Source organism: Panthera pardus, unplaced genomic scaffold, assembly GCF_024362965.1.
Source record: "Panthera pardus isolate Hobbes unplaced genomic scaffold, ASM2436296v1 HiC_scaffold_11, whole genome shotgun sequence".
NCBI lineage: Eukaryota > Metazoa > Chordata > Mammalia > Carnivora > Felidae > Panthera > Panthera pardus.
This window is the reverse complement of record NW_026526666.1, coordinates 65,327,982-65,344,152: the sequence shown is the minus strand read 5'-3', so window position 1 is coordinate 65,344,152 and position 16,171 is coordinate 65,327,982. Positions and strand designations below refer to the sequence as shown.

At 35.7% G+C, this 16,171-nt stretch overlaps 1 protein-coding gene across 10 annotated transcripts in view; it reads left to right on the top strand.

The window, feature by feature from the left end:
• The window catches only part of OSBPL9 (oxysterol binding protein like 9), a 191,981-nt gene that overhangs the window by 143,701 nt on the left and 32,109 nt on the right, over positions 1-16,171 (top strand). For 7 of the 10 annotated variants that reach the window (XM_053895436.1, XM_053895415.1, XM_053895403.1 and 4 more), the window contains 5 exons: positions 565-660; positions 1,643-1,690; positions 2,737-2,766; positions 3,992-4,042; positions 14,846-14,884. In XM_053895436.1, the coding sequence (XP_053751411.1) occupies positions 565-660; positions 1,643-1,690; positions 2,737-2,766; positions 3,992-4,042; positions 14,846-14,884 (264 nt within the window). The remainder of the gene's footprint in view (positions 1-564; positions 661-1,642; positions 1,691-2,736; positions 2,767-3,991; positions 4,043-14,845; positions 14,885-16,171) is intronic. The other 3 variants (XM_053895439.1, XM_053895417.1, XM_053895413.1) reach the window with 1 other exon arrangement.

Genomic DNA, 16,171 nt, shown 5'->3' with positions numbered 1-16,171 from the left:
AGTAGGGAACTTGATTAAGACAGAAGTATTGTCATTTTCACTTAGAAAGGGCCCTATTAGAAGAGGTGAGAATTTTGAGGTTCATTTTTCTTTTTTAAAAAGGAAGGAGGAGAATGCATCAGTGCTAATGGGGTGGGTTAGGGAATGAGAGAACTAAATAGAATATGAAGTTAAGATAAGGGACTGGAGGAATCAAAGTGGGGGTAAAGTAGGAGGTAATCAAGGTGGTGATCGAGGTTATTTATCTAAATTACTGTTGCTCTGGATATCACTGGGAGCCATTTTGGGAGAGAAGAAAATGATTCTGAAGAGCAGGGTGAATCCTAATTTAAGCAGCAGCACATGTTTGATAAGGGAACAGGGCTAGAAGTTTATGAGGGAGATTGATGTACCACTATTCTTGGAGAATTTAGATAGTTTAAATATGCCTATTATATATGTAAAAGTACTATTTTTACTTCAAAAATTGAAATGTCATGTATGAAGGATGAAGTATCTATCTTCTGTACTATTAAACATTGCATGGGTACTGTTAGATTTATTACAAATTTTCTTTTTCTCTAGGGTTTGGATTCAGGATTTGTTCCTAGTGTCCAAGACTTTGATAAGAAACTTACAGAGGCCGATGCTTACCTACAAATCTTGATAGAACAATTAAAGGTATGGCATTAGTTTATATACTGGATTGGTATAAAGTAGTAAATGTTACTGAGCTTCATTCTGAATGTAAAGTTATTTGATGTTAATTTGAACCCCTAGATGGTTCCTCAGCAGTTTTTAAAGCTGACTTATTAAAAGATCTGGGTGACTTATTCATAGATCTTTATCTCTGATTTATATTGATAAATTGTATAATGCACTTTTTTGGCCATTAAAAAATAAATATCTAGACATAATTAGAAGAAAGCATGATAAGATTAGATTCATATTCTGTTTTAAAGTTCTTTGAAACTGGTGAATTTTAAAGTCATTCAATTTCAAAGGCCTTGGTTTTTCCATTTTGGGGATTGGGGTTGAGAGAGATGATTTCTCTACTTCATTTATTATTACTGAAATTGTCTTTTTCAATTCCTACTTTAAAATTAATTACAAGCAGGGGCTTCTGGGTGGTTCAGTTGGTAAAATGTCCAACTTCAGCTCAGGTCATGATCTCGTGGTTTGTGAGTTCAAGCCCTGTGTCGGTCTCTGTGCTGACAGCTCAGAGCCTGGAACCTGCTTCAGATTCTGTATCTCCCCCTCTCTCTGCCCCTCCCATGCTCATGTTCAGCCTCTTTCTGTCTCTCAATAATAAATAAACGTTAAAATTAATTAAAAGCAAAAGTCCTGGGAAGAAAAAGAAGTGTTAATAAACTTGGATCACAGAGCAGAAAAAGCTTAGGTTTCAGTTGATATTTTAAGTTCAGAATGTTTTCTTTTGCTTGTAATTCTACCAGAGTAATTGAACTTGACCGTTTAAAATAATTCAGTAGAATTGGATTTGATACAGTCCTTTGGAAAAATGTACGTTACCTTAAAAATACATGTAGATCATCCCTGGAAGAAAAGTGTTCAAGAACTAAGGTTTGCTGTTTTATGTTTAGTACATGTATACAATATAGTAAAGTGGCTTGATACTATAATCGTTTTCTTTTTAATCCTGTAGCTTTTTGATGACAAACTTCAAAACTGCAAAGATGATGAACAGAGAAAGGTAAATTCTATAATCATTATTTTGCCTTAAACCATTTTAAAACCAAGAGCCTTTTAGAGAAATAACAGAAGGACCTCAGTGTTTTGGCTACTATCATAGTATTGTTTACTGTTTATGGTAGTACTGCTGTACAGACCAGGGCGGGGCAGAGGGGACAGGGGGTTCTGGGGAATTTCTGTTATGGTTTCATAATTAAATGAAAGGGTAATGTACAAAATTTTTAATATGATGCCCATTTTGTTAAGTACCACCTTCCTAGAAATAAGTTCTGTTTAGAGGTTTTTAAATGTTGAAGGTAGAAATTTTATTTTATTAAATTGATTTGTGGTCACTTCATATAGTAAACTGGCAAGAATTTGCAGAATTAACAAGAAGCCACAGTTGAGGAAACAAAACAAGTGTTGCTTTAATTATATTTCCCCTACTGCCCTCTGTGAATTTCTGACAATTACTTTGTATTTTGAATATTGCTTTCTTCCAGTTAACATTTTTTCTTCCTTGATTAGATTTCCTAATGCAGTATCATTTATTTTTGTGTGTGTTTCTTTTGACTGTAGCTTTGCATTTGGCTCTTTTACACTTGATAATAGTATCTGTAACTCATGTTTAGCTCCCTTTCCATTCTTAGTTTTGGAATTTAGTCCCATTTCATTTTTAAACAGCTTGGCAAAGTTTAAGGTAGTTCTGAAACACGTGTTTTAAAATCATATAGTGAATCAGTCTATAGAAAAGAGACGTTTTTTAATAAAACGAATAAAAATGTTTTGTATTCTTACAAATGTTGAATTGAACCACATGAATTTTATTTGCAGATGTAATCATTTTCTTTTTAATCCTGTAATCCATAATCCGTAAAATATCTGAATGTTTTATTTAATGTTTGATATAAGTTTTAAAAAGTATAACCAAAAGTACTCCCTTTCCAACTTGCTTGTACTCAGAGTTATGAGTACATTTTAGTAAAATTCTTTAAATGATGAGTAGAAAATAATGATATCTCTTTGTGCTTCTGATTATTTCTGTTTAAAACATCTCATTTTTCACAGAAAATTGAAACTCTCAAAGAAACAACAAATGTAAGTTATGTGTTTGATAAACTCTGGCTTTGCATTAGAAAGTACTTTAAAATGCTGTTTCTATTTTAAGCTGCCACTATTAAGAACAATTGAGATTTTAATTTTTATGAATTTTTTACAAGGCTGTTTAAGAATTTTATTATTTTCAGGGAGCCTGGGTGACTTGGTTAGGCGTCTGACTCTTGATTTCAGCTCAGGTCATGATCTCATGGTTCATGAGCTGAAGCCCCACATCGGGCTCCGTGCTGACAGTGTGGAACCTGCTTTGGATTCTCCCCCTTCCCTGCTCTCTCTCAAAATAAATAAACATTAAAAAAAAGAATTTTATTTTCTAAAGGAGTTAAAAGGACTAAAATAATCCCTCTAATTGAAATGGACTTCATGTGCCATTTTATTTGTTTCTGGTCTTGTCTGTCTGAGATTCTTGGATAAAAAGTGTCATCCATGCACAACGTAAATTCTCTTATAATTAAAATATATTATGATTCAAGCTTTCTGATGTACTGGCCTTCTGACATTATGTAATAGGCTACTCATAAGATCTACATTTTGATAAAAGCCTTTTTAAAAACAAAGTAGTAGTATTCTAGGTAACCAGTATTGGGGTTAGAATCCTTTACTCTCCATAATTCCATAAAAGTCTTCAATAGATATTTTAGGAATTTACATTAGGGTTACCTGCCATTGATCTAAGAATTTGGAAGTTAATCAGCCCCCTGTTTCTTTCTGTTTGAAGTGTTGAAAATCCGTTTAGAATGTTATCAGTATAAATTAACAATTTTTAGCATTCTTTTTAAATTTTTTAATGTTTATTTTTGAGAGAGAGAGGGAGCACGCACGAGCATAAGTGGGAGATGGGCAGAGAGAGAGGGAGACACAAAGTCTGAAACAGGCTCCAGGCTCTGAGCTGTCAACAGAGAGCGTGACACAGGACTTGAACTTGTGAACCGCAAGATCATGACCTGAGCCAAGGTTGGACACTTAATGACTGAGCCACCCAGATGCCCCTTTTTGGCATTCTTTAATGATTTATAGAATTGCTAATCATAACTTCATCTGACACTGTCAATATAGTAGAACCCACCGGATATCCAGAGAGGGTATTTCTTGTATAGTATAGACTTAAATCTTGTACATTTGAACTGATTTTTATATCTAAAGTTGTAGTATCAAAAGACCATTTTATTTGGTGCAAGATCCTAAAATCAGTGTCCTGTTTTTACAGAGCATGGTAGAATCAATTAAACACTGCATTGTGTTGCTGCAGATTGCTAAAGTAAGTAAATTTTACTTTTGATTCCTTTAATTTAATGAGATTTAAAAATTGTAATAGCATTTCTCTTTAATAGTCCGGTGACCTGGTTCTGAAATATATTACCTTTCTACAGTAAATTGTGGGGTTCCTAGTACTATTGAACAACTGTGTATTTGGGTGTATAGTACTATTGAACAACTGTGTATTAGCAACATGTGCCTGGTTTTGATAAGGTAATTTCTGATATGACTGGGAAGGAGGGGAGCACATTTGAATGACTCACTCCTTTCTTCCACTTTACCCATTATACTGCTTTGGAACAAGGGCATACTTTGCAAAACTTTTCACAGAAAAGTTTTTCTTAGGAAGAAAGGAATTAAATTTTAGCAAGAGTTCTTTCTCTCATCCATAATGAAGAGTATAAAAGATATATATGTGTGTGTGTGTATTATATGTATATAATATATATATATATTTTTTAGTTGGTTTTCTAGTACTAAACTACATCAGTGAACCACAGCTTTAATTGCTGTTCCTTATTCATACAATAAAATATATTTTGAATTATTGTGGTGAAGTAAAAATTTCATGGCGTTGTGCCTGCTTTTCTGAAAAATTTTGGTGTATTCAACTTAAATGTAGATTTGATTGCCTGGTATTTTGAGAAATAGGCATTTTAGGGTTTGAAAATAAGAATTTTAAAAAATGTCCCCTGATTATTTCTATCTGACTGTACCTCTGTATTTCTAGCCAGTGGCTAGAAGAGGGTGGGCAGGCAATTCAGCAGCCAAGTTGGGAAATGATGTTTGCATGAGTTTTTAATTACTGGCCTGTTTTACTTATTCAGTTGCATATATTTGTTTGCCCAGTAATGGTCACTTTTTACCTAGTATGGTTAATAACACAATTGTATAGGACAATCCATTTGTGCTTAGATAGTAAGGATATTCACCATATAAGTTAAAGGAGGTCAATATCATTTTCTTCTGAGGCTAGATCCAGTATTAAAGTGTCTGAATTTAAGGGCTTGTGTTCACTTTCTAGGTTTTTGGTGTTTTGTTTTGTTTTTTTATCACTATGCCTGATTTCTTGTGTATATGTCTAAATTTTTCATCTGCTTTTGTGGATGAGAATATATTATAAAGGGAGGATAGTGTTGGGGGTATAAAAGAGGTGGTAAGGTTTCTGTTTTTCTTGACTGTAAAATTACACCTACTGTTACCCAAAAGCCTCTACAATATATAGATAAGCAGTGAACTACACCATGCTCAGTGTGAATAGGTAGGTGTTTTAGGGATTCATACTGCCTTCTCTAGAAGATTGAGGAAATAGAAGAGCTGATAGTGTTTAGGCCAGTTTGGATAATCTCTACAAGTCATTCAAAACTTTTAGATAGATGTAAAACAAGACTGCCTAGCTTCTTTGAGTAGCTCACCTTTTTAGCTTCCCATCAAGAACATTTTCGGTGTTCTGTCTTTGGAATGAGTTACAATTCAAATTACTAACACTCCTTTTTGGAAGTTTCTACTATTTTTTTTAAAGATTTTTCATTTTTTAAGTAATCTCTACAAATGTGGGACTCGCACTCACCCAAGATGAAGAGCAGCACTCGCCACTGACTGAGGCAGCCAGGTGCTCAGTTTCTGCTGGAAGTTTCTACTGTTTAGTCTGTACTTGCTACCTCTCTGTGTTTTTTGTTTTTTGTTTTTTGGTTTTTTTTGTTTTTTTTTTTTTTGTTTTTTTTTTTTTTTTAGCCCAGCTTGATAGACTTATATTTCAAGGTCCTTCAGAAGGGGTAACGTAGATTAAGTAAATGGAGTTTGGCTTTTTAGTTTTTTCCATAAGGAAAAAGCCTTCATTAAAGGCTTTCAGTGTACAAAAACATCCCTTAAATTACATATGTATTCTGTATGAATTCTATGAGTATCTTTAAATCTAAATGTAAATCAGATCATTTCACTTGCCTCCTTAAATCCCCCTAAATGGTTTTGCATCTCCCTTGGAATCTAAACTGCTTATAATAACTTATATCAATTGAACTATCACTACTCTCTCACCTCATCTGCCCTCATTTGATCACGTTATTCCAACAACATTGGCTTGTTTTCTTTTTCTCAGGCCAGACGCTTTCTGCTTCAGAGATGTGTATTTACTTTCCCCTCTGCCTGGAAGACCCTTCCTCCATATTTCCAGGACTCACTCTCTTGCTTTATTCAGATTTCTGCCCACATGAAATCTCTTTGAAGAGACCTTCCTGACCACTCTACTTAAATAATGTCTAACTTCCCATTGGTGGTCTTTTTCTTCATGGCCTTGCATCACTAGCCAAATTCACTTGATATATTGTTTGCTATCTGTTTACACCTGACTGTAATCTCCTTAAGGACTTAGTCTTATTTATCCTTGTATTAGTCTACTTGGGCTGCCATAACAAACCATCACAGACTGGGTGGCTTAAACAACAAATTTATTTTCTCACAGTTTTGGAGGCTATAGAAGTTCAAGATCAGGGTTCCTGCCAATTTGGTTTCTGGTAATGACTCTTTAGCTTGTAGACCGCCACCTTCTCACTATGTCCTCACATGGTCTTTCCTTGATGGTGTGCACAAGGAGTAGAGAGATAAAAAGGAGGGAGGGAGGGAAGGAGAAGGAGAAGGTTGAAAGGACAGAGGGATATAGGGAGAGAGATGGTGAGGAGAGCTCTCTGGTATCTCATAAAAACACTTAATTAGGTCCAGACCCCACTTTTAGGACCTTATTTAACTATAATTTACTTCAATAGATGCCCCCATCTCCAAATAGTCATACTGGAGGTTAGGGCTTCATCTGAATATGGTAGAAGGCAGGGCACACAAATATTCACTGCAAAACACCACTGTATTCTCAGTGCCCAGAACAGTTGCCTGCCACATAATAGGGGCCCAATAATTGTGAATTTTGAATTAATGTTTCTAATACATAATTAAAAAAAAATTTTTTTTTAATGTTTTTGAGACAGAGAGCATGAGCAGGGGAGGGGCAGAGGGAGGGGAAACACAGAATCTGAAGCAGGCTCCAGGCTCTGAGCTGTCAGCACAGAGCCTGATGGGGGGCTCGAACTCACGGACTGTGAGATCATGACCTGAGCTGAAGTCAGACGCCCAACCGACTGAGCCACCCAGGCATCCCATCTAATACATAATTTTTTATGGTTTCATAGTTTAGTGTTTCCACTCTATGTATGATTTTTTTTTTTAGCCACCTCTCTGTTGTGCTGGGAGGACTTCTGTCTAATACTGATGGGAATATGAATTGTTACAGTCACTTTGGAGGACTGTTCTTCATTGGTGGGTTAATAAAATCTTGAAATCAGCTACCTCTAGAGAGTGCCACCTGAGACCCCAAAGGGATATAAGAGGATAGCTAATTTGATGCCTTTGTTGTTTGGAATTTATTTAGTATTAGCTTGTTAGAGGCAGAATGCTGTAGGTAGGATTGTAAACTCCTTCCAGTTTTGATTCTTTCATTTTAATTCTCCCACAAGTTTTCCTCCTCCCTAAATGATTAATGTATTGACTCCCAAACTTTGCTACCTGTTGGAATCACTTGAGAATCTTTAACAGTTCTCGTGTCTAGCTCGCATTTCCAGACATTGTGTTGTAGCTGCTGTGGGGTGTTACCTGGGCTTTTGGGATTTTTAAACTCCCAGGTGGTTCTAATATGCAGCAAAATTTGGGTACCACTTGGGTTAGTGGGATTTTCAGGTGGGCTGTGTTAGTTCAGAAAACTTCATTCTTCCTTTGTACTATAGATAGAGGCAGCTGGTGTTTCACTCATGGGAAATTGCAGAGGAAGTGGCCGGGAGGCAGGGCGGGGAAGGTGGAGTAAAGCAGAAATAATCTGGGAGGCCTCTACATTGGAGGACTTGACCAATTCCTTATCAAGATTAGGTGATAAGACCATATGCCATAATTCATATAAGCAAGTGAAATTAATTTTAATAACGTATTTTATTTAACCCAATATATCCAAAATACTATCATTTCAACATACTTCATATTCTGTCTTTTTTTTGGTGCTAAGTCTTCAATATCTTGGGTGTATATTACACTTTGAACTAGCCACATTCCAAGTGCCCAGTAGCCTGGTGTGACTGGTAGTTCCCAAACTGGACAGTACAGGTCTAGATTATCCTTTCAAAGTAGATTGTATATTTAAGTTGTCTTGGGATCTCCGGTTCTCTCCCCAGAATATTTTTCTTCATAGACTTTTTGTTTTTCATAAGTATTTGTTAATTTCTCATCAGACTTTTTAAAAACAGATTTATTGATACTAATTTATATACCATAAAGTTTACTCATTTAAAGTATACACTTCAGGGGCACCTGGGTGGCTCAGTTGGTTAAGCGTCTGACTTCGGCCCGGGTCATGATCTCACAGTTCACAGGTTTGAGCTCCACGTAGGGCTCTGTGCTGACAGCATGGAGCCTGGAGCCTGCTTCAGATTCTGTCTTCCTCTGTCTCTGCCCCTCTCCCACTCACACTTTGTCTCTTTCTCAGAAAATGAATAAACATTAAAAAAATTTTAAAAAGTGTACGCTTCATTGGTTTTTGGTATATTTACAAACTTGTGCAGTCATCATCATATTCAAATTATAGTACGTTTTTATCACTCCAAAAAGAACCACTGTATCTATTAAGCAGTCACCCCCTCCCTGTTCCTCTTTTCTTTGCTACCCTCGCCCCTGTTCCTCCTCCAGTCCCTGGAAACCACTAATCTACTGTTTCTAGATTTGCCTATTCTGGACATTTCATATAATTAGGATTATATAGTATGTGGTCTTTTGTGACTGGCTTATTTAGCATAATGTTTTCAAGGCTCATATTGTCACATGTATCAGGACTTAATTCCTTTTCATTTCTGAATAACATTCCAATGAATAGATATACCACATTTTGTCTATTCAGCAATTAATGAATATTTGGGTTGTTTCCCTTTTTTTTGGCTACTGTGAATAATGCTGCAGTAAATGTCTACATTTTGTGTGGAGATATGTTTCATTTATTTTAACTGTATACCTAGAAGTGGCATTAGTAGGGTCATATGGTAATAACTTTTTTAGAAACTGCTAAACTACTTTTCAAAGCAGCTACACCATTTTACAGTCCCACTCACAATCAGTATGTTAGAATTCCATTTTCTCCACATCCTCAACCAATATTTGTGATTGTCCTTTTTTTTTTTTTTTTTTTTTTTTTAAGTGGCTTAAAACAGCAGTCATTTATTAGCTCACAGTTCTGTAGATGACTCTAAGGTGACTGGGCTGGATTGTATGCTTAAGGCCCAAATCAAGGTCTGGACAGGTTGAACTATTTAGACGGTCTGGGAAAGAATCCACTTCTAGGCTTACTCAGGTCCTTGTTGTAGGACTGAGGTCCCCATTTCCTTGCTAGTTGTTGGCTAGAACTCATTGTCAGCAACTAAAGGCCTCTGTCTCATTCTTGCACAGTCTCCCTCTATCTTCAAAGCCAGCAGTGACATATCATATCCTCTCATGGTTCACATTTCTGACCTTATCTCTCTTCAGCAACCAGCCAGGGAAAGCTCTCTGGTTTTAATGGCTCATGAGATCAGATCAGGCCCACCTGCGTAATGCTTCTGTCTTATGGCTAACTGTAAATGTAAATACCATATGATTTCACTTAAATATGGAATCTGAAAAAACAAAACAAATGAACAAACAGAAACAGACCCATAAATGCAGAGAACAGCTGGTGGTTGCCAGAGAAGGGGGTGTGGGGGTGGTGCAGAATGAGTGAAGAAGAGTGGAAGGTACAGGCTTTCAGTTATGGAATGAGTAAGTTATAGGGATAAAAGGTACAGCACAGGGAATATACTCAATGATACTGTAATAGTATGTTGACAAATGGTAGCTGCACTTATGATAAGCATAGCATAACGTACAGAATCATAGAATTACATAGAATTACTGTGTTGTACACCTGAAACTAATGTAACATTGTGTGTCAACTATACTTTAAAAAATAATAATGGATTCATGGAACCTCTGAATATGATGAGATCACTCCTGTGATTGTCTAGCCATTCTTAGTGGCATCTCAGGGTTTTCATTTGCATTTCCCTAAGAAATAGTGATGTTCGTGATCTTTTCATGTGCTTGTTAGCCATTTCATAGATCTTTGGGAAAATGTCTATTCAAATTCTTTGCCCATTTTTTAGTTGTTTTGTTTTAAATCTCATTGAGTTTGGGACTGATTTATATGTTCTAAATACAAATCCTTATCTATGATTTGCAAATTTTTCTTCAAGTTTGTGGGTTGTCTTTTCTCTTTCTTGATAGCATCCTGAGAAGCATGCATATTTTTATTTTTGATAAAGTCCAATTTATCAGTCTTCTATTGGTTGTGCCTTTGGTGGCTTACCTGAGAAAGTCATTGCCTAATCCTAGATCACAAAGGTTTATTCCTGTGTTTTGTTCTTAGAGTTTTATAGTTTTGTGATCCACTTTGAGTTCATCTTTGTGGTGTGAGGTAGGGGTCTAAATTCATTTTTCTGCATGTGGATATCCAGTTGTCCCAGCCTCATTTGTTGAATCTCATCAAACTTGAGTTAGAAATTTTCTGTCATCAAAAGATGTTTATTTTTTGTTTCATATAATAAGTATTGGTCCATAATTATGAGAGCTTTTACTAGACTATATTGCCTTATTAGAGAGATGGGGATATATTTCATGTATTTTATTGGTAGGTATGGTTTTAAAAATACTGGAGTCTACAGTTGTCAGAAATCAGAAATCCAGGTTATGTTGTGCTGATGTTTTTGTTCATTATCATATTTCCAGATCTCAGTCATGCTGGTATGTTCAGAGAAAAGAATAGCCTTTGCATTAAGGAATGAGGGACTTAGAACCAGATAAACGTATGGTATAATTTAAGTGGGAAGTAGCATTAGACCCTTTCTTTGTTTCATTAACATAGTTCATATTGAATTCAATTAAATCTCCAGTTCAGTAATACTTGAGGTTTAGCTTTAACTGATCCTGATTAAAAGCCATTTGTGGTATACTTAAAAACAGAATCGTTTTTAAAAAGAAAAATGGGGAAGGCGGGATGAATATAGCTTTAATTTTAAGTAGTAGAACAAAATTCCTAAAGTACATGATGGGAATGGATTAATAGGAAAGCATTTAATAGTCTGTGGGTTCATCTAGCTTTGACTCTGCCTTAAAAGACAAACCACAACAATAACAAGAATAATAAACCCTGATTTAAAATACCCTGTAGATGAAGTGCCTGGTGGCTGGCTCAGTTGGTTAAGCGTCTGACTTCAGCTCAGGTCATGATCTCATGGTTTGTGTGTTTAAGTCCCGCATCCGGCTCTGTGCTGACAGCTCAGAGCCTGGAGCCTGCTTCAGATTCTGTGTCTCCCTCTCTCTCTGCCCCTCCCTCCCACCCACTCCCCTGCCTCTCTTTCTTAAAAATACACCCTTTAAAAAAAATTAAAATTCCCTGTAGGTATCATTCATTATTAATGGGTGGGGGGCAGTTTGTCAGATATTGAAATTTATTTTAAATTACACCAGAATTAAAAGTGGTCTTTTTAGATAACATACGTGTGTATATATAACATAGTATTTCAGTAATCAATCACTGCATAACAGAGCAGTCTAAACTGGAGTGTCTTAAAATAGCAGTAGTGATTTAAATTTTGCTCACAAATTTGCAGTTTGGGTAGACCTCATGACTTGTTCATATTTCATGCAGTGTCACCTGTGATAATTTGGGGGCGGCTAGAGGATCTACTTTTAAGATGGCTCACTCACACACTGCAAAGTTGGGCTGGGGGCCTAGATTCTTCTCCATAGAGTCCTCTTTACAGTTGCTTGGGTTTTCTCACGGTATGGTGGTTGGTTGGGTTGGTTGTTTTCTGCTAGAAAACAAGGAGAAAGAAAGTTTGTGACATATCTATGAACTAACGTTAGAAATCACATATAGTCATTTCTGCTGTAATTACTGGTAGAGACTGTCACAAAGGCCCACCTAGGTTTTAGTGTAAGGGACGTGAACACTACCTCTTGTTGGGGCCATTTCTGGAAAATTTAATCTATCACATGTGTATAATACTCCTTTCTAAGAAATCCTTTGGAAAAACCAATATTTAGAAATTAATAGGGGAAAGCCATAATTAAATCAAAATGTCATCTGAGCAAGAAACTTTCTAATTTCTTTCTCTAGAATTCCCAATAATTTATTTTCAACTATCTTCATTAAGAATTACTGAAACTTTGGATATTCTAAATATATAGTTAATTTTTCAAATGGGGAAAACCCCAATATGAATTACATAGATAACAAAATGCCAGATATTCTCAAGGATATGTGAAAGATACACACTGTGCTAGAAGTTCTCACAAGCACCTCTAGGTTTGATGATTTGCTTGGAGGACTCACAGGATGATGGATATTCATAGGTACAGTTTATTAGAGCAAAGGATCCAAAGCAAAATCAGCAAAGGGAAAAGGCACATGGGACAAAATCCAGAGAAAACCAGGCACAAGCTTCTGTCTGTCTTCTCCCAGTAGACTTGCATAGAATGTGCTTATTAACTCCAGTAACAAATTGTGACAACATGTGTAAAATGTCTACCAGGGAAGCTCATTAAAGACTCAACACCTTGGAGCTTTGTCAAGTAAGCACTTTCTACATAGCACTTATCAAGAGTCCAGACTTAGAGAAGGAAAACAGGTTGTCAGCACAAACAAATTGTTTGCTTATACAGTTTAGGTACAGTGAGCCACCCTTATCAGATAGAATGGTCAGAGGCCAGCTTTGCAGGCAGACAGGCCTGCTATGTTAGTGTTAACTTATTCCCAAATCTTCAAAGTGCTCTTGGTTGACACTTCAATATGAAGATTTCTGAGTAAACTCAGTAAAGAAAAAGTTATAGGTACGTGAGATAGAATGTGGACATTATGTTTAAAACCAAGACCAGATACTGGTTTCTATTCATACTTAAACATCCTCATACTATGGAGTTGAAACATTAAACAGTTTTATTTAAAATTAAACATATTATCTATATAATGCAAATAGGTGGATTATAATTACAGAAATGAATATGTGTTGGTAACTTTCCACCACCTTCTTAAAGTATGTGCTTGGAGAAGCAAGGCAAAATAGCGTATTAGTTAATTAAGAACATGAGTTCCAAAACTGGACTGTGGAATCCTGGCTGCCCACCTTCTGTCTCAATTTTCTCATATGTCCAATGGGAATAATAATAGCACCTACCTTATAGAGTTGTTGGTGGAATAAGTGAAATAATAAATGAGAAATATTTGCCAGGCATTCGCTCCTATGTCATTCCATGGATACAGTGATTATATTTACTGAAACAAAAATCAGACCATCTATTTAGAAAAGTGTAATTCTGGGCCCACAGCCAGATATAGGAAATTGTGTTTGTCCCAAGTTTTTAAGGGTGTATGATTGTCATCTCTTTATTTTTATTTATTTATTTATTTTTATATATGCAATTTACTGTCAAATTGGTTTCCATACAACACCCAGTGCTCATCCCAAAAGGTGCCCTCCTCAATACCCATCACCCACCCTGCCCTCCCTCCCACCCCCCATCAACCCTCAGTTTGTTCTCAGTTTTTAACAGTCTCTTATGCTTTGGCTCTCTCCCACTCTAACCTCTTTTTTTTTTTTTTTTCTTCCCCTCCCCCATGGGTTTCTGTTACGTTTCTCAGGATCCACATAAGAGTGAAACCATATGGTATCTGTCTTTCTCTGTATGGCTTATTTCACTTAGCATCACACTCTCCAGTTCCATCCACGTTGCTACAAAAGGCCATATTTCATTTTTTCTCATTGCCACATAGTATTCCATTGTGTATATAAACCACAATTTCTTTATCCATTCATCAGTTGATGGACATTTAGGCTCTTTCCATCATTTGGCTATTGTTGAGAGTGCTGCTATAAACATTGGGGTACAAGTGCCCCTATGCATCAGTACTCCTGTATCCCTTGGATAAATTCCTAGCAGTGCTATTGCTGGGTCATAGGGTAGATCTATTTTTAATTTTCTGAGGAACCTCCACACTGCTTTCCAGAGCGGCTGCACCAATTTGCATTCCCACCAACAGTGCAAGAGGGTTGCCGTTTCTCCACATCCTCTCCAGCATCTATAGTCTCCTGATTTGTTCATTTTGGCCACTCTGACTGGCGTGAGGTGATATCTGAGTGTGGTTTTGATTTGTATTTCCCTGATAAGGAGCGACGTTGAACATCTTTTCATGTGCCTGTTGGCCATCCGGATGTCTTCTTTAGAGAACTGTCTATTCATGTTTTCTGCCCATTTCTTCACTGGGTTATTTGTTTTTCGGGTGTGGAGTGTGATGAGCTGATTGTCACCTCTTTAAATTGCAGTGAGAGTTTAAGGGTTGTGGGTAGTTATCATAACATACTATAAAATTAAACCCAGAAATATTCAGGGTCTTCCATCCTAAATTAGTGTATCTGCTTTTAATAGTTGGTACCAATATGAGTACACAGTTCCATAAGTTATTTCTATAATGAACTTAATTAAATACCTGTAGAGAAAAAATAATTGTTGGTTGTGTTTGTTTTATAGCCAGTGATAGAATTATGTTTGGTTAGCAGTGTACAAATAGAATTACAATTTTAGTAGAAGCCAAGAGATAGTCTAACGTTGTTACTTACCTATAGTAAAATAAGCTTTCTTAATAGGGAAGAAAGTACAGAAGGAGTTACTTAAAAGAATGAAGTTAATATTTTTAACATTTCTCCTTAAGGACCAGTGTAATGCGGAGAAGCACGCAGATGGAATTATAGTAAGTTTAATCTAATCTTTTTGTTTCCCTTTACTTCTGCAGAGCATTATAACCAGTCATGTCAGGAGAAGCCTGAACTTCTACTCATTTTTCAACACAAATTCCTCTTTTACCTACTCACTGCTTTTTTGTTGTTGACTCTTGCAATTTTCTTTAAGCTTCTAAAGTTGGCCATCTTTCAGCAATCATTTGGAGGGGAAATGTTAAAATTTTTCTAAGTATTGATTCAGATCGAATCACTTTGCATGTGTTAACATGAAGGGTTAATCATGGTGTGAAAATGCAGCTTTTATGACTAAGGCATAACTCACAATGCTACTATCAAACTTTTTTCTCAAATGAAAGCAGAAGGGGAAGGATACAATATTGAAACATATCTTAATCTATTTCAATATGTTTATTGGTTTCCATTTTATTTTTAGATTTTGCTATTGCAGTATATATTGCATCTTTATTAGAACAAATTGCACCATGAATTCTTTCACTTGTAGCCATTTTCTTATTCTTTCCTCCCCCTTGGCTTTTTACTCTTCGCTTAGATTCAACTTCTACTTTAAAAAGAAAAGAAAATTTTATTGTTGGTATTTCCCATCTGGAAATAAAAGTTCGAGTTTGAAGATTTATAGTTGGAGCCACCCTATTTTTATGATAAATGAGTGACTTCTGTTTAGACTGTGCTTCTAAAGCAGGAGGCAGCCTCTTTTTTTTTTTTTTTTTTTGAGACTTTACAAATGCCAGCTTGTCTGAGATCTGGAAACTCTTCAAAATCTTCAAAACCATCTCATGATTATACTTGAAAGGATAAGCGTGTTAACTTTATATTTGTTTTAAAATGAAAAAAGTTAAAAAATCTGTGTTGTTTGCATGTTTCTTAAGGCAGAGATAAGAGAAGCATTTTTAAAATATGAATTAAAAGCATTGGAATTTTTATCTCTCTTCACAGTGTGAGTTCAGAGTTTGAGGCATGGTGATTTAATACGAATATGTCGTATAAATACAATGTAATGTAGTATCTCTTCCTGAGATATCACTTAAGATTGTAAGCCTCATAGAAAATGACTATTTATGTTGTTATTATTAGCTATTTTTTTATTATGTTAAAAAAAAGTTGGCTGAGTTTTATAAAGCATACCCAAAATGTTTGGTCATTTACAATTAAAAACATCTAGAAAATTTATACTTAAAGAAAATCTAAACCTGTAGAAAACAAACATATCTGAATCATTTGATCAAGGACTATAACATTTTTCCCTAAGAGTTTTTATTTTTAAAAGATAAAGGAAATGT